Source organism: Phascolarctos cinereus, unplaced genomic scaffold (genome assembly GCF_003287225.1).
Source record: "Phascolarctos cinereus isolate Bilbo 61053 unplaced genomic scaffold, phaCin_HiC Scaffold_9;HRSCAF=440, whole genome shotgun sequence".
NCBI classification, from domain to species: Eukaryota; Metazoa; Chordata; class Mammalia; order Diprotodontia; family Phascolarctidae; genus Phascolarctos; species Phascolarctos cinereus.
The window spans coordinates 224,498,778-224,521,643 of NW_027556402.1; the positions used below are offsets into that span (position 1 = coordinate 224,498,778).

The 22,866-nt window shown below is 40.9% G+C and overlaps 1 protein-coding gene across 1 annotated transcript; it reads left to right on the plus strand.

Moving 5' to 3' along the window:
• Nucleotides 1-4,445: 4,445 nt before the first annotated feature.
• On the plus strand, nucleotides 4,446-7,274 carry FIBIN (fin bud initiation factor homolog). Its single transcript, XM_020977791.1, has one exon. It carries the CDS (start codon nucleotides 5,318-5,320, stop codon nucleotides 5,951-5,953), a length of 636 nt encoding a protein of 211 aa, XP_020833450.1. The 5' UTR covers nucleotides 4,446-5,317; the 3' UTR covers nucleotides 5,954-7,274.
• Nucleotides 7,275-22,866: the final 15,592 nt, after the last annotated feature.

Sequence of the window (22,866 nt, forward strand, 5' to 3'; positions counted from 1 at the left end):
ATTATGTTGTTGGAATTTTTACTTCTTGCCCCTCCTTAATTCATACGTCCCCTCCCCCAGGATGCCATGATGTGAACTATAAACCTCAAGGATCCCTCCTGTTGGCTTGGTATTACTTCTTACTTTCTCGTAGTTATCCACATCAGCCCAACTCCTTTTGGTGTCCCTATCCCATTCTTCCTTCACCTTCATTGTGCCGTTTGGACTCCTGGTTCTGTTGTTAACAAAATGCCATTTGTATTAGCCTTCCCGCTAGAAATTACTTTGTTTTAAAACTTTGTATTTATTTATGTTTTCTTCTATAAATGGAAGGTTTCTTTTTTTGCTTTTTTGGTGAGCAATTGGGGTTAAGTGACTTGCCCAAGGTCACACAGCTAGTAAGTGTCAAGTATCTGAGGCCACATTTGAACTCAGGTCCTCCTGACTCCAAGGCTGGAGCTCTATCCACTGCATCACCTAGCTGCCCCCAATAGAAGGTTTCCTAAGGGTAGGAACTATGATAACTTGTTTGTATATCCCTATCACCCACTGACACAGTAGATGCTTAAGGGATGCTTTATTGAATTGCAGACAAAGTATAGAACCCATTCCAAGGCAGCAGTAGAAACAGTTATACTTTCTGGTTTTCCAAAAAAGGAGGCGGAGGCTTGGTAGATACTTCCAGAACCCCTGATAAACACGTTACAAAATTATAAAAAAATATATTTGGAACAAGCAAATATGACATCGCTGAGTAATAGTAAAAGCTAACAATAGGTACACATCATTGGATTTGTTGAATGTAACCAAAAGCTGTTAATGTCCAGATGGAACCTATGAAACAGCTTAAATACAACACTGAAAATAAACGTCCTTCCATGGACAACATCCACATGATTTCAACCAACACCATGTGGACAGAGAAGCAATGGTCATATGAGTGAGTCAAGCAGATTTATTTATAGACTAGAGGGATTTATGATAGTAATTTCAGGACCAGATCATTAACACCGGAAAGTACAAACTGGTAATTTATTGACCAATGTTGATTATGCAAGAAGAAAATGGTAAAAAACTCAATGCCTCACTGCAGGTGAGTATCTCCTAAATGTATCTCCTATACTGAAGACAAATAATTACATGCAATTAGCAACCTGCTGCTATATCAGAAACTCAGATGGCAAATCCCTCACTGTAAATACAGACTTCAAAATGGCTCAGGGAAACCAAGTGATTTGCTTAAAGTTACACAGTAAGTAATAAATAAATGAATGAATAAAAGAGTTTCAGTTTTAGATAAAGAAACAGTCTAATCTAGCACTCTATTTTCACTACCTCACCCTGCCTCTCTCTTTTTCTCCCTTAATAGATTAGCTTTTATTTCTTAAAAGTTTCACCTTCAGGGGCAGCTAGGTGGCGCACCAGCTCTGGACTCTGGAGGACCTGAGTTCAAATGTAACTTCAGATACATAATACTTCCTAACTGTGTGACCGTGGGCAAGTCATTTAACCCCAATTGCCTCACTTAAAAAAAAAAGTTTCACCTTCAATACCACATACAAAGATTACTCTATAAATTTTGTTGATTGCCTATTGACTAATATACAGAGCAATGAGGTATAATGAAAAGTATATTGGATACTGAATTAGAAAGTTCTGGATCCTAATCCTAGCTCTGTCCATGGTTTACTGTGCAAACTTGGGTAAACCGTGCCACTTCTCTGCACTTTTATTTCCACATCTGAACAATGAGGATTATAACATCTATTCCACCCCCACAGTATTTTGCAACTGAGTTTTCCCATGTGTAAAATGAAAGCATGAGAATAGGTGATTTTTGAAGTCCCTACCAGGTCAAGGCATCTTAGATTTAGTGTGTAGCGACCTTTGAGGTCCCTATGATCTTATGAGTCTGGGAAGATTTTATGGAGGGGAAGTCTGTGTCCCTAGGTAAAATGGATCACAGAAAAATTCCTCCTTCCTTCATTGGTTTGTATCATCCATTTTGACACAGGCCACTTGCCTATGTCTTTTTTTACAGTCCCAGAGGAGTAGGGTTGAAGTCCCTAAATCAGCCAGCCAGGACTATTGGAGGAAAGCATACAGCTTGTTTCTCCAAAGCCCTGGGAAAATATGGCAGACCATTATGACCGATATAAACACACAATAAACTAGCCAAGCCCTATGTCTTCCCGATGCCGAGCATCTGGATTAAAAACTGGAAAATTTCGTCAATCATTTGGACATTTCCAAATGTCCAGATGTTTGGCATCAGGAAGGCAGAATGTCCAAATGATTGCCTGGATCCTTCGTTTCTCATCCAGGTGTTTGATGTCATGTAGACACATACTCAGATGGAATAAACAGAAATTAATGTGAAGAAGGGTTCCTAGAACAACTCACTGATGAGCAAAGCTCAAAAAGTGTTCAGGTTCAGGGGAAGAAACAGACTAATGGCAAAAGAAAAAATAATCATTTTGGGGAATGCAGGGACTTTTCATGGCACAAGAAATCAGAGTGGAAAAGGAAGCAGGCAGCCCCTATCAGCAGACAGATTTCTGCTTCAACAATATAACATGTGATAGACATATAAATTAAAAAGTGGAGGGAACTTCTCCCAAGAATGTTCATCTAGAAGCTTTGTCAGCTGAGCAGAGACATCACAGTTTACTTAATAGAATACTTTAATCACCACCAACAAACTGCATGACTTTGGGCAAATGACTTGTCTCCTGTGTCTTAGCATTCCCATCTATAAAATGGGGATGGTCCCAACAGTTCAGCTGATTTTATAGGGCTGTCGTGAATATAAGTTGAGCTAAAAGAATCATAAAAGCACAGAATTTCAGAGATGAAGGGACTTCAGAGGTTGCAAGTTTATTCCATCTCTAAGCAGGAATTCCTTTTACAATAACAGATTTGAAGTCATTTAAATTTTTTAATCTGGGTTTTCTTGTTACTGTTACGGCTATTTCTTTGAAACAAATAAGATGTATTTTTGAAGTTTGCTTTAAAAAATATATTCTCTTAGAAAAAAATTCATCTGAAGTCAACAACCAACAGACCATATCCAATAGAACAGAAGTAAGTTGCTTGAAGGGAAGGACTGTTTCTTTTCCATTTTTGTTTTTCTTCTTGTTTTGGGGGGGTGTATGTGTGTGTGTGTATTTCTATACTCAGAAACTACCTACAAAGTTCCAGGCAACTAATAAAATAACAATAATGGTCACAGAGCTAGTATGTATCTGAAATAGAATTTTTTCTTACATCTTCCTGATTTCCATCCCCAACACTTTATCCAGTTATGAAGGGAATGATTTTTAACACTCAGAAGAGCAAAGCAGAGCACTATACCAGATAGTAGGAGAGATTCTAACATTAAAAAGATATACCCTCCTGTTCTAATGGAGCTTATTCGAGCATAGATGTACACACAGATGAACCAATAATTAATTATAATAATAATTAAATAATGATATTATATTTGTTGTTGTTCGATTGTTTAGTCCTGTCCAACTCTTTGTGACTCCACGGGGGTGGGAAGAGGAGGTTCTTGGAAAAGACATTGGAGTGGTTTGCCATTTCCTTTTCCAGTGGATAAAGGCAAACAAAGGTTAAGTGACTTGCTCAGGGTCACACAGCTAATAAGTGTCTGAAACCAGATTTGAACTCAGATCTTCCTGACTCCAGACCCAATCACTGAGCAATCTAGCTGCTTCTATCACATAAATGAAAATAAATATATAATTATATAGTGATCTTAGGACCAGAATAGAATCTGATAAAGAGCAGAAAAGGAACACACAGTGCTGTCCACACATCAGGCAGCTTGGTACAGTACAGAGAAAGCTGGTTTTGAAGTCTGATGACCTGGGATCCCAATCTGGTCTCCCATTTCTGCCTGTATGACTTTGGACAACTAACTTAACATTTCTAGGCCTCATTTCCTCATCTGTAAAATGAGGGAGTTGGACCAGATGGTTTCAAAATTTCTTCTAGTTGTAAATCTATGGTCTTTTGATCCTAAAATCTCAGACTACTGGTCAAGGAAAGCTTCATGGTGGAGGTGGCGTTTTAAGCTGGGCCTCGAAGTTAGGGTAATATTTCAGGTGGCTACAGAAAGGAAAAAAAGGAGGAGGACATTCCCCCATATGAGCAAAAGAACAGAAATGTCAGGGCTTGACTTTGGCTATTTTCTTAAAAAGAAAATGTCCCCACTGCCATCTTGCACAGGAACCTGGTGCAATTCCTTTCCCTGGCTTCTATTTTTAAACCAAACAGCATTTAAGGCCAAAGTGTCTCCTCTCCTCTCTTGCTGATGTTTTAAAGGGTAGTAGGGTGCTTTCCCTTTAATCCTAAAACTCTCATCTGATCTGTCATTTCCCTGCCTTCTGATTGAGTCCCAGAGACCCAAGCGCAAATGCAAAAATAGAATTGTGGGAAGGTTTAGCCTCACTGACAGCTAAGTGGAGAAGCAGGGTTGCAGCAGGGAAGGCATCAGGGGACAGTCTGTTTTCTCCAACTCACGGTTTGGGTTGGAAAAGCCTCTGGACTTCACCAGCTGCCAAGTCCTGCCTTTCCCTATTTTCAGGTTAAAACTCTATACTGGAGACGTTCACTGACATTCATTTTTGTTTTGTAAAGAAAAAGAGACCCTGTAGCTTTAATGACGGAGACCTGGTGAAAGGATTCTTTCCAAACTTGTTCCCTGGCTTCTAAGTGACGAAACCCTGCTGTAATTTGAGAGCCTGGAGATCCTAAGGATATCATTAGCCAGAGGAAAAGCTCCGCATTCCCAAACCAGGAGTTGGAATAGTAGCAAGCGGTCCAAAGACCCAGACAGGACTATCTGATTGCAAGAGTCCTTCCCTTTCTTCCTGATTTCCTTGCCTTCAGCTCAGTTGCCGGCTCCATCTCCTAGGAAGAAGGGACCAGGCTTGGAGTGGGAAAAGGGAATCCCCGGAACAGACACCACCTGAGTCCTCGGCTGGAGGAAAGGGATCCCCTCCTCCTTGGAGGCAGGCACACTGAATTTCTGCCAGGGAGAGGGGTGTCTCTCAAGGAAGGACGTGGGAAGAGCGTAGCCTGAAGACCTGTGGGTGAATCCTAAAAACTGCAAAGGAGATGCTCTTTGTGGTGAACCCACATGAAGTCTGCTAAGTGCCTGGGCTCTGGCTGCAGTAAAGAGGCTGGGACTCAGGCTGAGCTTGCCGCTTCATCAGGGCATCGACTGGGGTAGGGAAGGGGGCTGCTTCATTTTGCTCTGCTCCTAGCTGGAAGCCCGGTCCTCCTCCGATCACTAGCCCTGTTTCCTCCAGCTCCAGCTTTAGTCTCCAGGATGCCAGTGCTGTGGTATATCTGGATGACTTTCCTCTGCCATCTGTGCCATGGCTACTTTGATGGGCCCCTCTACCCCGAGATGTCCAACGGGACCCTGCATCACTACTTTGTGCCGGACGGAGACTACGAAGAGAATGATGATCCAGAGAAGTGTCAGCTGCTCTTCCGAGTGAGTGACCACCGGCGCTGCTCCCAAGGAGAGACAGGACAGGCCAGCAGTCTGCTGAGCCTCACCCTGCGTGAGGAGTTCACCGTGCTGGGGCGACAGGTAGAAGACGCTGGCAGGGTGCTAGAGGGCATCAGCAAGAGCATCTCCTATGACCTGGATGGAGAGGAAAGCTACGGAAAATACCTGCGCCGGGAATCCAATCAGATCGGCGATGCTTACTCCAACTCTGACAAGTCACTCACTGAGCTGGAGAGCAAGTTCAAACAGGGCCGGGATCAGGAGGGCAGGCATGAGGGCAGGCTTAATGATGACTTTTTGGGGATGCTGATTCACACCAGGTCCCTGCTTAAGGAAACCTTGGATGTCTCCGCAGGGCTGAGGGATAAGTATGAGCTGCTCTCCCTAACCATCCGAAGCCATGGCACCCGGTTAGGGAGGCTCAAAAATGATTATCTCAAAGTGTAGAAGGGACTTCCAGCTGCACACACTGGAGGTGAAGAGATTCTCAACACTGTGTTGGGGACATAACTTCTCTCCCCATTTTTTTTCCCTCCCACATTGATACTTTGGATTTCCCTTTGAAAAGTAAGTCTGGGGTACCATGAAAAAAAAGTCATAGCTGTATCACTCCGTATATTTGTGACTGTGGTTGCTATAGATTTTTCTGCTATAAAAACACTGTTAATGGAACTCCAGTAACTTCAAAAAGTGCTTTGGGATCATGCCTGATCATCTACTCCTACCAGTCCGGTTACTCCCTTGTTTCAGGAATCACCTGGAAGCTGAGAAGTCAGCAGACTTTTTCCCCCAAGGACTCTTCACTCATGATTCTTCTGGCTGGGAGAGGTGATAAAACCTCAGCATGCCCAGAGTCTAACCTTGATCCACATTTTCATTTAGCAACCAAACGGCCAAATCTCCAGGTTTATTCTTCACTGCCTCTTTTTCTCTCTTATTTATTAGCTGTGGTTTCTATCATTTTAGGGAAGGAATCAGCAGTGTGTTGTACTCTGGGGGGGAATCTCTTCCCTGCATTTCAGCGTGCTCAAAGTTAAAAAGACTGTGAGACTGTATCCCAACTGGTGGCTTGCAAATCCCAGTAACTCGATGAGGGTCTTGCTGCCCCCATGTTCCCCAGATGGATTGTCTGCAATTAAGTGCAATGGCCAAGACCTTAGCAACTTTAAAAGGATGAGATGTTTTGGGTGCATCATTAGATGCTCAAGATTTGGGCTCTCTGTAGCATTTTGCTGTGGGGGTTTGAATATCTTCTTTATAAGTCCAGGAATCCTGAGAACCTAATAACTCCTTAGCTGTCTTAAGTTTATTATTCAGACAATACGTGTATTCTCATGTTATATATCTCCTTATTTTATAACTTAAGGCTGTGATTGTCACTCATGTTTTAAAGAGCTGGCAGAAAATGGATGGAAGCCAAATTTCTTAGACCTAAGTATTAAATAAAGCAGGGAGAAAGATTTCTCATGTTGTTTCTTCTACCTTTACCAGCTCCTGTTATTTTAAAAATGCCAATAATCTCCTAGCCTGTGCTGGGACCTTCATGCGTAAACTTCACAATTTTATGCACTGAGCTGGACTACTTAAAGCTATCTTGTGGAGACAGACAGGAAAACTACGCAGTTCACTAGCGAGCTCCAGCAGCCTCACTGAGGAGCTGAGTGATTTCCAGGGCTGTTGGATTCCAGGAATTGCAGGCAGGGCCAGTAAAGACAGTGCTAACCCTTTATATGTCATTTCAATAAATATTTAAAGATGTGGACATGAATTTCACCCTGTGTTTTATTCCTAGGGTTGGCTCCACCTTTCATCTCAGATAGCCTTTACCTTGTGGGGGGCCGGGGGGGGGACAGATACAGAAAACAACTGTTTTCCATTCTAATTTTAATCAATGCATCTTTTTTGGTTTGTTTTGTTTTCATTTTTCCCCATGGAAAGGATCCAGGGTGTTCTCTTTACAAAAGGAAGAGGAGATGATGAGAACCAACTGCTGTGGGACTGAGTGATACAAAAGTTTTCAGAGCTACGCAGTTGTAATTTCAAATTACAAACCCTTGAATGTTCAGTGTCAGCTCTGAAATCTTTCCCCTTAATTTTTACACTCTCTTTTTATTTATTTGGAGGAAGGGTGTTACTTAAAATGCTCCTTTGCTTTTCATCCTAAATGTTTTCTTCTCACTTTGGAATTTCTGAAGGAGCTATAGACTTCAATAACAGTGAGGCTTTTGAAAGTCATTCAAGATGCTTATTTCAGGTCTTCAGTAACAAGTTGTCCATTTTTCCTTGAAGCAACAAAAATGATACACCAGGAATTGGACCCTGGACCACCCTCCTCCTCCTCCTCCTCTTCTTTATTGCAGGCTGCCAAGAGTCCCAGCAAAGCCATTGTTTCCTTTGGTAGAGCAAAAACTGAATTCTCTGGTCTTGAATCATTTCTCAAAGCTGGGTGAACATCCAGCATTGCCTTAGAATGGGGGTGAAACTACCCCAGAGAGCTAGTAGACATTTCCAGGTGGCAGCAGCTGCAGCCGGCCAGACATGGAGACCAGCACTAAGGGAATGTAGCTAGTGTCATTTATGGAGATGGTCCAACCTGCCCAGATCCCCATCCCCCCAGCTCCTTATTCTAATCAGAATTCCTTTGCTACTGGTAGGACAAATCCCATTAGCAGAGTGTTCTCTGGAAGAGAATGCACTTGACTAAAATTATCTGTAACTCTATGCCAAACTAGAAAAATGTATGGAAGGGAAGAGCCTGCAGGAACCTCCAGCTCCCATCCAAGGTTTTTGGCCATGGACGATTGATTGCCTTACCTACACCCCGTGGAGTTTCTAAAACCTGCTAAGACATAGCACTGTAGCATCCAGTAAATGGTTCTTCCCAGGCATCTTAGACTAAAAATTTAATAATAACTAGCATCTGCATACTGTTCGTATGCTTGTAAAGATGTTGAATGTTTACATATACTACCTCATCAGAAATTCATACCTACTCCAGGAAGTAGGTGTTATTATCATCCCCCTTTTACAGATGAGGAAACTGAGGTAGAGAGCAGTTAACTGACTTGCCCAAGGTCACACAGCTAGTAAGGGCCTGAGGCCAGATTTAAAATTGAGTTATACTGACTCCAAGTCCAGCTCTCCTTCCACTAGACTACCCAATACTGGCTCTCAGGTCAAAAGACCTGAGTCCAAGTGATGACCTATGTGGCCTTTAGCAAATCATTTAACCTCCATCAGCCTCAGTTTCTTTAATATGAGAGAAGCAAATGAGATGGCCTCTGAGGTCCCTTCAGCTCTAGTTCATGAGCCTATCCCAATACCCTGGAGGATTAACAAAGCCTTGACTTCCAAAGCCATAGCCTCAGGACTCTGTCCTCAGAAGCTACCTTTGGGGCATTCTATACACCTGCCCCCACTGTAGCTCTTCTAGCTCCATGCACACATCCCCAAGGCTCCAGTCTACAAGCTATCTATAAGCTTCCATCTTGTTTATTTAAGGAGGGCTGGCCACCAGGTGCTCTTGGTCTATGGAAATAGACCAGTGCACCAGTCTCCCTGGGCAGGTGCAGGTGTAGGTGTAGGGAGACTGCTGGTTCATACACTTTTCACAGACTTTTTAAACTTCTGTTTACAACTCTACTAATGAAATGAGCTCAGGTCTGTGAGGGTGGGGCCTCAAATCTGGGCATGTCAAACATTTTAATAGCTCATTTAAAAATGCCCCTGAAGCCTATGGAGGAAATCCAACAGTTAGGCTTCCTTAGGATCCTGGGCTCCTGAGAGCTGAGGCCATGGATCGCTGAGCTAAAAAGGAACTCAGGGGTCACATCTAAACCACCTCTCCCCCTCATTGTACAGGGGAGGATATAAGGCCCAGAGAACAGCAGAAATTTACCCAAGGCCACACAGCAAGTTCCTGGCAGAGCCTCTTAAACAGAAAAGCATCTTGGGTGGGAAATGAAACACACTAAACATAGAACAGAAAGATCTGAATGCATTAATGAAGCATTGTAAATCGGAACTTTTCCAGAGGGAAAAGTCACAAATAGGAGTCAGTTATAACGATTACTATAGGATCATGGATTTAGAGCTGTCAAGGACCACTGAAATCATCTAGTCTGCCTCCCTTTATTTACAGATGAGGGAAACTGAGGACCAGGGAAGTTAAATGACTTGCCCAGGGTCACACAGGCTATAAGTAGTTGAGCTAAATACTCCAATTCTAAATCTAGCACTCTTTCCAGGGTAGCTACCACGTACCTTGTCACTGGTGAACGAGGTATATTGTCATCATCCAAAATTTTCCCATCATCTGAGGCAAAATGGTGGTCAAGGTAGTGGTGGTGATTTGACTTGCCTGGCATGTGATACCACCTGTCTCTCCCTCTGGGTATTTACTGCTCCAGCCAGGCGGGTGAGACTTGGTTGGCCATCGGTAGGCATACTAGTTTTCTCTCAACAGGAGCTACTTCCACAGGTGATGGCTTTGAGGGCTGGGTTGGAAACAGGATCAGTGGTCAGGTGGGTGCTGCCACTCCCAAAGTTTCTGTGCTTATCCAACTGCTAGTGACAGTTAATCAGTGATGAGTAAGGTAGATACTCCCTTTATGATGGCTATGGGGGCTGGGCTGGTTGTTTGGGGGGCACTGCTATTCTCAAAGTTCTTGGTTTCAGATGCATATCCAAGTAGGCAGAATCAAGAGAACAATATAGACAATGAGCATAGTCACGTAAAGGAAAAAAACACCATTCAATATCAGAACCCAGATCAGTACAAAAGCCAATCTTGACTTGAGGCTGAAACACATTTCCTTCTTCTCAGTACAGAAGTGAAGGGTTATAGGTACAGAATGAGCCCTACACCGTCCATATATTGACAGACATCAGTTGTTAGTTTTGCCATCAATTGTTAGTTTTGCCTAATTATAGTTCTTTGTTGCAAAGGAGGAGTTCTGTGGGCAGTAGGATTATTGGGAAATGACAGTATCCATTCTTCTAAAAGCATCAATAAAACATTTTAAGAGAAATGTTAGTTGAGCAGCTCTGCCTTAAAATTAAGTCGTATAATAAGGGGGTCATAAAGTCCTGAAGAAGAGATAAGGAAACAAGCTCTTTCCCAGAGAAGGGAGATAGTTAGGGCACCTGTGGTACTAGATTAGTGCGTATCTTGTCAGATAAGTTATCTACAATGGATTTTTTTCTTTTATTCTTTTCTTTTGTTACAAGGGCAGGTTCAGTTGGTGTTGGGGATCGGGGAAAATAGATGGCTGATATAAAGACAAAAGTTATTCAACAAAACTTTTTAAAGAATAGAAGAATGAAGACTCCTTTGGCAGTCTGGTGAAACCTATGGATCCCTTCTATACCACCACTCACTTCAGGATTGGGGTTGAATTGAGATGGGAAATAGAATGTGATGTGTAAGGAACAAAGACCTTCCACGTGAAACAGTCCCTGCCCTCAGGGAATTTATATTCTACTGGGTGCTTAAACAATTTGGATATTCTCTCCTCATAGGAATCACAACCTTGTCATATGCCTTAGAAGATACTCTTTTGAGTTACTATGGTCAAAATATATACAACAAGTACTGATAAGCCTTTCCCCACTTATCCAGGCTGACCCACAGATGAAAGACACACAGTCCTGGGCTGGCTCTTATTCAAAGGCTTTCTAGTTGGAAAGGAACCTGGGATCTTGTGACATAGACACCTAGAATCCAGGGCCACCTCTGGGGTGATGAGACATCAGAGAAAGACCTAAGTGAAAGGCTGTAACTTTTGATCCAACTTCATGGGCTTGGAGAAATCACTCTCTTGGTACAACTTTGGAGAGGATTAAGTAGGGTCAAAAATCAATTTGGAGGAACAGCTCAGTGGCACAGTGGATGGAGCACTGGTCCTGGAGTCAGGAGGGTCTGAGTTCAAATCCAACCTCAGGCACATAACACTCATTAGTTGTGTGACTCTGGGTCAGTCACTTCACTCCGATTGCCTCACACACACACACACACAAAATCAATTCGGAGTCCCTTCCTTTGAGCTACTGCCAAGGTCCTTTAAATCTAGATGTCAGGGCTATGAACATAATTTTATCTTTTATTATTGTAATTATATGTTGGAATGCTCAAGAGGCAGAATGGTACAACTGAAAGAGCCAGGGATGGAAAATCAAAAGATCATAGATTTAGGGACAGAAGTCAAAGGGCTTGAAGGTCATCTAGCTCAATCCGTTCATTTTAAAAATGAGGAAACTGAGGCTCAGAAAGGTTAAATGACTCGCTCTAAGTCACACAGATGGCAAGGACCTACTGTGCTAGACCTATGGGAATTGAAAACTTTAGACTCATTCATTTAACACACATTTATTAGGCACCTACTGTATACCAGAAACTCACTGTCCTAGATACTGGAGATACAGAAATAGAATATCCCTGCCCTCAAGATTACGTTATACAGGAGGAAGGAACACAGATTCAGAGCTTTAAAAGGACCCTGGAGATCGCCTCCTCCAAATGCTTCGTTTTCCGGATAAGAACACTGAGACTGAGAAAATTAAAATGATGGCCCAAGGTAATGCAGATGAAGAAGTAGCAGAGCTGAGATTTGAACCCTGGTTCTTGAATCCAAACCCAGAATTCTTTCTACTGTATCATGTAGATGTATGGACATAAATATAAAACATATATACAAATATAAAATATATGTAATTTGAAATATAAAATACATACAAAATAAGTACAAAATATTTTCAGGATTGGCTGCCTTCATGGAACTTCTAGTCTAAAAGGGAATAACACATAAACCTAGATAACTATATTTTGCAACATGGTATGGAGAATGTGATAGAAAGGTGAGGGCAAAGGTTATTATCGATCAGGGACATAAATAATATCAGCTCCCATTTACGCAGTGCTCTCCTCAAGACAAGCCTCAGAGATAGGAAGTTCTACTATCATCCTCCCCATTTTACAGATGAGAAAAGTTAGGTCAAGACAAGTTGGGTAATTTGCCCAGGAACACACATCTGATAAGTGCCAGAGGCAAGAAAGAAATCCAGGCCTTTTCAATGCAAAGATCAGTGTCCTTTGCTGAATATTCAATGCTTACTTGTGTGGAATTACCCACCATGACAGCCCTCTACAGTGGTAATCCAGAGTCCACCTGAAGGCCTCCAATGAGCTTCCTCAGGCAGCCCACGCTGTTTTGGGACAGGTCTAATTAGACAAGATAATTATAGAAGCCTGCACTCAAAGGATCATGGGATCATCTGTTTAAAGCTCAAACGAACCCGAGCAATCATCAAGTCCAACTCACTTATCTTGTAGATGAGAAGACTGAAGTTCCAGGAAGGTGATGTGACTGGAAAAAGTCAAACAGCTCGATAAATGTGTGAGGTGGCACCCAACAGCAAGTCTCACTCTCTCTCTTTTTCCTCCAACACAGGATGAACATGTCTCTTGTTCATAAAGCACTTTGAGGCAGGCAAACCACTTTCCTCACGATAACCTTATAACATAGATAACAGCAATATGATTTTCCCCATTTTACAGATGATAAAACTGGTGATCTGAGAGGTCAAGGGACTTGCCCAGGGTCAAGTCAACAAGCATTTATTAAGTGTTTATCATGTGCCAAGTGGAGGCATGGCTCAGTGGATAGAGGGCTGGGCCTGGAGTCAGGAAGACCTGGGTTCAAATTCAAACTCAGACATCTATTAGTTGCGTGACCCCGGGCAAGCCGCTTAATTTCTGTTTGCATTTAATCCACTGAAGAAGGAAATGGCAAACCACTCCAGAATCTTTGCCAAGAAGACCCCATGGACAGTATTGGCATGCCATGGTCCATGGGGTCAGAAGAATCAGACACAATTGAATGACTGGACAACAACAATTTGTCCAGCATTGCTAAGCACTGGGAATGCAAGGAAAAAATACAGAAACACGGTCCCTACCCTCCAAGAGCTCGTTTTATAATGGATGAGGCAATGTGCAAATATCTTTCTATATAAGGCAAATTGAAGATAATCTAGAGGGAAGGCATTAGCATTCAGAAGCGAGAAAGGCCTTTTGCAAAAGGTAGTATTTGAGATGAGCCTTGAAGGAAGCTAGAGAATTCAGGAAAAAGAGGTGAGGGTGAAGAGCAGTACAGAAAGTGAGAACAGTCAGTAAAAAAAAAAAAACCAAAAAAAAACCTAACTAAAAAAAAAACCAAACAAACAAGAACAACAACTAAAAAAAAACTAAAACCCAAAAAACCATGTCCTGTGTGAGGAACAGAAAGAGGGACAATGTCACTGGACCACAGAGTGCTGGTCAGGGCATAAAATGTAAGAATACCAAAAAGGTGAGGGGTGGGCCAGGTTATGAAAATCTTTGAAAGCCAAACAGAGGATTTTATATTTGATCCCAATGGTAACAGGGAAACACTTGGAGTTTATTAAATTGGAAGGTGATGTGTTATGATCAGACATACTCTTTGGGAAGATCTGTTTGACAGGTGAGTGGAAGGTGACCTAGAGACTTTTGAAGCAAGGAGACTCCAGAAGGTTATTACAATAACCCAGGTATGAAGTAATGAAGTAATGCCCCAGGGCTGTGACAGTGTCAGAGGAGAGAAAGCATTATGTACAATAGATGTCACAAAGGCAAAATCAATAGGCCTTGGAAACAGACTGAGTATGGAAGGGAGATGGTGAGAGAGTAAGAAAGCAAGGATGACACCTAGGATAGGAACCTGAGTGACTGTGAGGTTGATGGTACCCTCAACAGAAACAGGGAAATTAGGAAGAAAGGAGGAATGCAAATCAGTGTGGGGTGGGGGGAGGGAGGTGGGCAGAGATAATGAGTTCAGTTTTGGACATGTTGAGTTGGACATCCAATTCTAGATTTCCAGGAGACAGTTGGAGATATGGAGTGAAGATTAGGAGAGAAGATAGGGTTCAATGAAGAAATCTAAGAATTATCTGTATAGAGATGATCATGGAATCCTTGGTAGCTAATGAGACCACTAAGTGAAAGAAATGGACTAGAGGGAAAAAAAGAAGATCACCCAAGAGAGAGCTTTGAGTATTACCCACTATTAGCAGGTATGGTTTGGTGAAGATCCAGCAGAGGGGGCTGAAAAGGAGGTGTAAATAGGTAAGAGAAGGATCAAGGGAGTAGTATCACACACAAAAAGAAGGGGAGGGGAGAGGGAAAAAGAGAGAGAAAAGACTGCCAAGGAGCAGAGGGTGATTAACGATGTTGAAAGCTGCTTTGAGATCAAAAATAGAAGGACTAAGGAAAAGCCACTAGATTTAACAATAGGAGGTCATTGGTAACTTTGAAGGGAGCAATTTCAGTTGAATGATGAGATCAGAAGCCAAACTGAAGAAAGTTTAGGCTATAGTAAGAAAAAAGGAAGGTGAGATACCAATTGTAAATTGGCTTCTCAAGGAGTTACACCACATAAGGAAGGAGAGATATGAAATAATAGCTACTTGGGATGGATAGAACAAGTGAAGGTTTTTTTAAAGATGGAGATGGAGATCTGTTTATATACAGTAAGGAAGCACCCTAGTAGACAGGGAGAAATGGAAGATAAGTGAAAGAGTAGTAGCAGAGGTGATAGAACAGATAGTCTACTGAGAAGGACAGGATGGAATGCATGTAGAGGGATTTGCCTTGGCAAGGAAGACTACCTACCTCTCCATGTGAGTCAGAGTGACGGAAGAGAGAGTGGTAGGAGGCGTTTGAATGATATGAAATGAGGAGACAGAGGAAAGAACTCTCAGTAAATGGCCTCAATTTTTTCATTAAAATATGAAGCAAGGTTCTCTCTCAGCTGTCAGTTTGGGGGCAAAGGAAGCCATGGGAGGTGGAATAAGAATGGAAAAAGTCACTGTAATGAACGATTTAATTAGGAGCACTGCAAAAGGACTGCCTTTGCAGCAGTAAAATTATATAACATAAATTTGTAGATGACCCAGTAAGCCCAGATTCATGATTTAGCACATGTGAATAGGAGCAAAGGCAATGGATGGTTGGAGTAATACAAGGCTGGCATGATCCATAATTGGATAAGGGGGAAAGGGACTGAAGAGAAGAAGCAGTTCAACAAGGAGTCAAGACAGGGAAAGGGGGAGAAAACATACAGCTAGAGCATCATCGATAGTCTGGGAAAATACCAAGGGATAGAACAGCTGGAGGTCATGGTGAACACAGTACAGAGGGAGAGATGGAATGCTAACTACGATCACATAAAGAAAGGCAGGGTCACACAGCTAGCAAGAATCAGAATTGTGATTTCTATTCTCCTGGACTCCTTCTGCTGTCATTTTACTTACGTGGAACCAAGTTTTGCATCTTTGTAACGTCCCTCATTCAATCTTAGTTCTGCCTCCCCCAGGACGAAGTACGACAAATCAGGTCTCTCTTCCTTTTGGCCATTTAAAAAAGTACATATTTGAATGAAGCTACCTGAAACAGCACTGATCTGAATTCTCTCATTCCAAAGCCAACCATCTTCCATTGCTTTAAACAATCCTTACACATGGTTTCCCCATTCTACAAGTTCTATTAAGCCCTACAGTGAGTAGAGAGTAGTTTAGAGCAGGAACCAGGGGAGAGGAATGGACAGGTGCAGATTTGAAAAGGCCAAGTCTGGATTAGGTTATTTCCTTAGCTCCCCTTGAGGTCTACCATTCTAGGATCCTGTCCCTGAATTCATCTTATAGGATCACAGAAGTCCAGTCTATCTCATTTTAAGTCACATTTTCCTCAGTTCCTGATTCCCATATGTACCTTTCTTCACCATGTAACTTTATTTTTTCTCCAAGAAAAGACAGTGTATATGTCAACAGATTGCAGTTTACTAAAAGAAATTTGACAGCTATGATTAATAATGTAAACTTTAAAGTTTCAAGTTTGGCAGAGATCACTGGCTTTTTCCAACTATAAAAAGTTTCCTCCTGCAGGCAGTTAAGGAAATGTGCTGCCCGAACCTCTTCTCTTGCTTTGATCTCTGCCCAAATATCATCCCAAGACCAAGCAAACTGGTCCTCCACTCAGCTTTCAAAATATATGCTTTGCAGGCAATCTGAATAAGCCAACCACTAACATTTTCCACATGATACCACTGTACACATCTAATTACAAAGAATAAGAAGCCAGTCGGGTTTCTTTTTCTGTGCTGTCTTTCTGTCCACACCGAAAGGTTTGATTTTCTCTTTTCAAGCTTTCTACCTCTCCACCCTTTTCTCTGTTTTATTTCTCCACTTTACTCCTCTCCAGCACACCTCCCTGTTCCTTCAATTATTAGGGTCACAGAATACAGAATTGGAAGGAACCTCAGAGATCTTATTCCAATCTCTTCATTTCACATAAGAGGATATTGAGACCCAGAGAAGTATATTGAGTTTGGGTATCTCCTGACTCCCACAATCAATGTACTTTCTCCCTACCTCCTTCCTCTGTATACTATTCAAATGTCTCACATATTACACCAGTGGCCAAATTTCAGGAAGTCAACCTTAAAATTAGCATCGCACTTAAACTTGAGTTTGTTTGAGAAACCACATGTACCCTGAATTCAGGAATTAAAAAAAAAAGAAAAAAAGAAAAGAAAAACTTTTGACCTTACCACTCCATGACCATTTTTCTATTCTGGAAGAAATTCAGTTCAGTTCAGTGTAAGTATTTCTTAAACACCTACTGAGCATGATTCTGTGCTTGGTGCTAGGATACAACCCTCATCTTCAGGGAGCTTATTGGGTAGATATAATACATACAGGAATAAGTAAATGTAAATTAGACATAAAATAAGTATGAGAGACACAAAGAGAGATTTAACAACAGAAATAACACCAACCTTCCAATCTTGAAAGAAAAATCAAAGACTAAACCAAAATGTTTCTTTATAGGTGACAGAGAGACAGACAGAGACAGAGAGAGACAGAGAGAGGAGACAGAAAGATCTGGATCTTTATGTATATATAGAGGGAAGGAACATTAATGAAGCCTATCTATCTACATATATTTGTATAAACTATTCCCTGCAGCTGGAATGCACTTTCACTTTATACCTTTATACTTTATAAAATACTGAATTTCCTTCAAACCTCAACTCAAATGTCACCTCCAACATGAAGCTTTCCCTGATTCTCCCATAAGCTGTTAGACCTTCCCCAAAGTTATCTTATATTGATTTGATCTATATTTTATATATACCTATATATGCACATAGAGTATAAGCTCCTCGAGGGCAAAGACATTTTCCATCTACTTTTATGTCTCCAGTACATGTCCCTAGTACACTTTTTATGTCCCCAGTATCATAGTGCCTGTCACAGAGTAGCTGCTTAACACTTCTTGAATGATTGACTCATTCCTTCATCAAATAAGACAGTGTGATGTAATGGAAAGACTGCTCAACCTCAGCTCTGCTATGTATGTATCATACTCTATGTATGTTCTTTGGGCAAGTCACTTGCTATCTCTAGGTCCAATTTCCTTCATCTGCAAAATGGTTTGGGGGGATGGATCTCCAAGTTCCCTTTCAGGGCAAAGTCTATGTTTCCAAATACAAGGTTTTCAAGCTCATGTCACATGAGGATTAAGTGTAAAAGCATGGAGTTACTAATCATTTGTTGTTGTCATTATTTAGTAGTATCCGACTCTTTGTGACCCCATTTGGAGTTTTCTTGGCAAAGATAATGTAGCGTTTTGTCATTTCCTTCTCCGGCTCATTTTACAGAGGAGGAAACTGAGGCAAATAGGGTGAAGTGACTTGTCCAGGGTCACACAGGTGACTCTATCCACTGCACCACCCAGCTGCCCAATGGAGCTCTATAAAACAAGAATCAATTGCTACAACCTATGGAAGTCTTTCAGTAAAGGCAGATACCCCATAACCAGAGTTGACGGCAGAAGAGTTCCTTATTCCATTATTGACTAGATGAGAAGACCCCTACTGTCAATTTCAAGGCAGCTGAGAAGCACAGTGGGTAGATTACTGGCCCTGGAACCATGAAGACTCATCTTCATGAGTTCAAATATGACTTCCAACACTTACTGCCTGTGTGACCCTGGGCAAGTCACTTAACCCTGTTTGCCTCAGCATCTTTAGCTGTCAAATAAGCTGGAGAAGGAAATGGCAAAGCACTCCAGCATCTCCGCCAAGAAAACCCCAAATGGGGTCAACAGAGGAGGACACTACTGAAAACAACTGAATAACAATGAGGTCACTTTCAGCTGTGAGGCCCAATGATTCTTCAGAAAACCCAGTTCAACAATGTATGGACTTAGGAAAGAATTCACTCAAACTGAAAAATTGGCAAGAGTAGCCCTATGATAAAGAATTATATCCTGTAATATATTTTCCATAGACTATTTTCCAAGAATATGGGATGACAAATTTACTTGATACATCCCAACAATTGTATTATATAAACAGAATGTCTGGGGTCAGAGACGGTTTCCAGTCTCTCCAGTAAAAATCTTTATTCAAAGTAAACTAAGGAGCATTCACTTTTTAATTTTTAATCACTGATTAATAAATGAATCTTAATAAATGAATCATAAATATCATTGCTACCATGACTTTTTTTCAGTCTAGGCCTATCACTGTAGGGAGACCTCAAAGATGAAATGCCTTCTACTAATACAGATGAGCATGAGTTCTGTAACTTAGATTCTTAACTTAGTTTCCTGGGATGCTAAAAAGCTTCAGTGACTTATCCAAGGTCACTCAGCCAGAAGGTATCAGAGGTGGCCCTTGAACTCATGTCTTTCTAGCATGGAAGAAGGCCTTTATAAACTTCTCTATGCTGCCTCTCATTGCTTCTAATAAAAATAATAAATAAATGTATTTATCCTTCATAATTCAATATGTGACTGGGAATATGGACATTTCCTTCCACAATGCAATGCCAACCATTCTATGCCTTAGTTCAGAGGTTGGCAAACTGCAGCTCTAAGAGCAAATCTGGCCCACTGCCTAGTTTTATACAGTCCATTCTTACATTTAAAAATGTAAAACTATTCTCAGCTGGTTTTGGCCATATAAAAACAGGGTGGTAGTTTGCCAACTCCTGACTTAGTTGGAGGTCTTTATGAATTACTATGGATGAGAAATTCATCACCTACAGCCAACCTGGTCATGACTTTCTCTGTATTTTCCCAAGAGGGTCTTCAGCCAGCCCCCATACAGAGGTATATTACCTGAAGAGAAAAGACCTGAAACCTTGCCAGCATGGCAGAACTTTCCAGACCTTGTGTTCTACTGCTATGTCCTTTGTGGACCCCAGCTACCTCCATGGCACAAGGCGTCAGCTTCGGACTTTAGTGGAGGCTCCTATTCCTATTCTCTAACAGATCTGTGATATCATCTTTTTATCAATCAATCAGCATTTATTAAGCACCTACTATGTGCTAAGAATTGTGCTAAAAGATGGGGATACGAATATGAAAAGAAAATGAAATCATCTATACTCTCAAAGGGCTTGCAATAATGTAGGCCAGAAATAATAAGGGCCTGGACTATGGCAATGGCCATTTGAGTGGAGAGAAAGGGTCAGATGGGAAGATATTTTAGAGGTAGAAATGGCAAGCCTTGGCAACCATTTGGAAATATGAAATGAGGAGAGGGGCAGTGACAGTTTGGAGATGATGTTGAGATTGTCAATGTGGGGGCCCAGAAGAATGGTGGTATCTCCAATAAAATGGATATTTGGAAGAAGAACAGGTGGTGAGTAGAGATAATTAGTTCAGTTTCAGACACATTGAGTTGAGATGTCTCTGGAAATTCCAGTTTGAATGGCCAATAAGTACTTAGTAATCAAGAACTGAAGATTAAATGAGAAATTGTGACTCAGTATTTGGATCTGGGTTTCATCTGCATAGATGTGTTAATTAAATAAACCCATGAGAGCTGATGAGATCAGCAAAAGAGAGTGTGAAAAAAGAAAGAAAAAGGATCTAGGACAGAGCCTTAGGGAACACCCAAAGTTAGAAGGAATAGATGATGAGGCAGCAAAAGAGAATGAGATGGAGAGGTTGGACAAATAGGAGAGCCAGGAAAGAATAATGTTACAAAAATAATGTCACAAAATCCATTAAGGAGCACTGAGAAAGAAATATTGGTCAACAAAGCCAAATGCAGCAAATATGACAAGATGAAAGAGAACTGAGAAAAGGGTATCAGAAATTAAGAAATCATTGGAAACTTTGGAGAAAGCAGTTTTAATTGAGTGATGAGGTTTAAAGCTAGATTACAAAGGATTGAGGAGTGAGAGGAAGTTTGTGTTCTCCTGAAACATCAGTGCATAGGATGGCTAATGTGCATAAAAATAAATCACTCCCCTGGCATTTTTTTTTCTTTAGTTAACATGTTGAATTAATGTTGACAGAATTTAACTTTCATATTTTCCAACAGATTGTCTCAACTCATTTCAAAACTAAAAGTCAGGGGAAGCTAGGTGGCACAGTGGATAAGGCACTGGCCCTAGAGTCAGGAGGACCTGAGTTCAAATCCTACTTCAGACACATAATTAATACTTCCTAGCTCTGTGACTCTGGGCAAGTCACTTAACCCCAACTGCCTCACTAAAAAAATAAATAAATAAATAAAATAAAAGTCAGCTTTTGGTAACCAATGAGAATAATAATAAAATTGAACAATTTAAAAACAACATTTTTAATAGATGTAATATCAAATACTCATAATCTTCAAACGATATGAATAGAAAAGCTTTCAGAACAAAGAGACCTTACAAAAAAAAAATCAAAACCACAGGAAAACAGCATGATCATTCTCATTATCTGCTTCTAGAGTTGTCCCAAAGATGTTTTAGGTAAGTGTTCAGAAGCTTTTGTAATGTACAGAGCTTTTGTAATACTTTTATTCAATTATAAAAAGCAGTTCTTTTATCCACTTGTGTAATAATCTTCCAAATACTAAATATGAAGATGAACAGGAAAATAGCTTGTCTATTATTGTTTCTGAGATTTATTTTTTTAAAAAGATGACATTAGTAATAACAACAATTTTTATATAATGTAGTGCTTTATAGTTTTCAAAGCATTTTCCTTACCTTGACCTACCCAAATAGACAGTGCAGATAACTGTTCTTCTCTTTATTATACAGATGAGGAAAAGGTGCTTCCTAGTAATGATAATCCATTGATTATCCAGAGATAATCCAAAGCAACAGATATCCATAAAATTAATGGAATACATTCTTCCAGTGACACAGAATGGCTGTGAGTCATGAGATATCACATACTCCAAAAAACTGAATTTAGGCATTGCCCAAAAGGTAACAGAAAATCACGAAAGATGAAACGTGAAAAGTGAAAAGTTTGCAACACATTAGGTAGGAAAAAATAGTATCAAAGAAGGCATCAAAGAAATGTATTACAAGAAGAGAATATGAACTGGCCACCACGTAATCAGAGGGAAATACAACCAATGGACCGTCCAAATGCTCCATTCGCACCCAACCCAAAGATACAAGAACCAAGGAGGCCTCAAATATGGTGACTTGAACACCTATGGTAAACTTATGGGAGATCATGGACAAATGTTGCAAGGAGTGGCTAGACAGAGATGTACAATTTTGGAGGGAATACTCACATTTTTGTGATCACAGCTCCACTGACATATTGGAGTCAGGGAGGAGGGTCAGGGAGGAGAGGAGATGATGGGTATTGTATCTGCCTTTCTAATGCTGCTTTGATTAAATTAATTCTACAATGTGATTGTGGTTCTGCTCAGCATAAGAAACCTAGAGAGGAACATGGCCCTATATCCTTGGGTGAAGGTCATAGGAAAAAATACACCAAGAATGGCTGGAGAGGCTTCCCTTTGACGGCTGCCCTGGGCCAAGTTTTTCACAGTTCTTTGTCAATATTTTCACAGTTATTTGTCTGTTTCATCTGTTTCATGCTTTGCTTTCCAGTAATGATTCTACTCTATACAGATAGAGAGAGAGACTGTTTAGCAGAAGTAATGATCTTAAATATAAATCTTTTTCATTCGCATTCAGACTCTTTCATAAAGGCCTGACCACAAGCTCATTTGGAAGAATAAACTCAGCTATTTTGGGTCTGGGAGGAAAAGAAGGTACTTTATATCAACTTTTTTTTCCCCACAAAAACAGCTGAACAGATTTTCCTAAACCTTTCCCAAAAGTTTCATGTTTGGGTTGAGATCAGCCATGGAAAGACTCACCCTAAAGACAGAATTTGGAGGCGGTTATTAATGGCAAAAAAATAAAAAATAAACTGCAAATTGGGATAGAAGTGCATAGGGAAATTTGAATTATGATTTGCATTCTCTCCCAATTCCTTTAAAAAAAAATAGCAAGATCAACTAAAA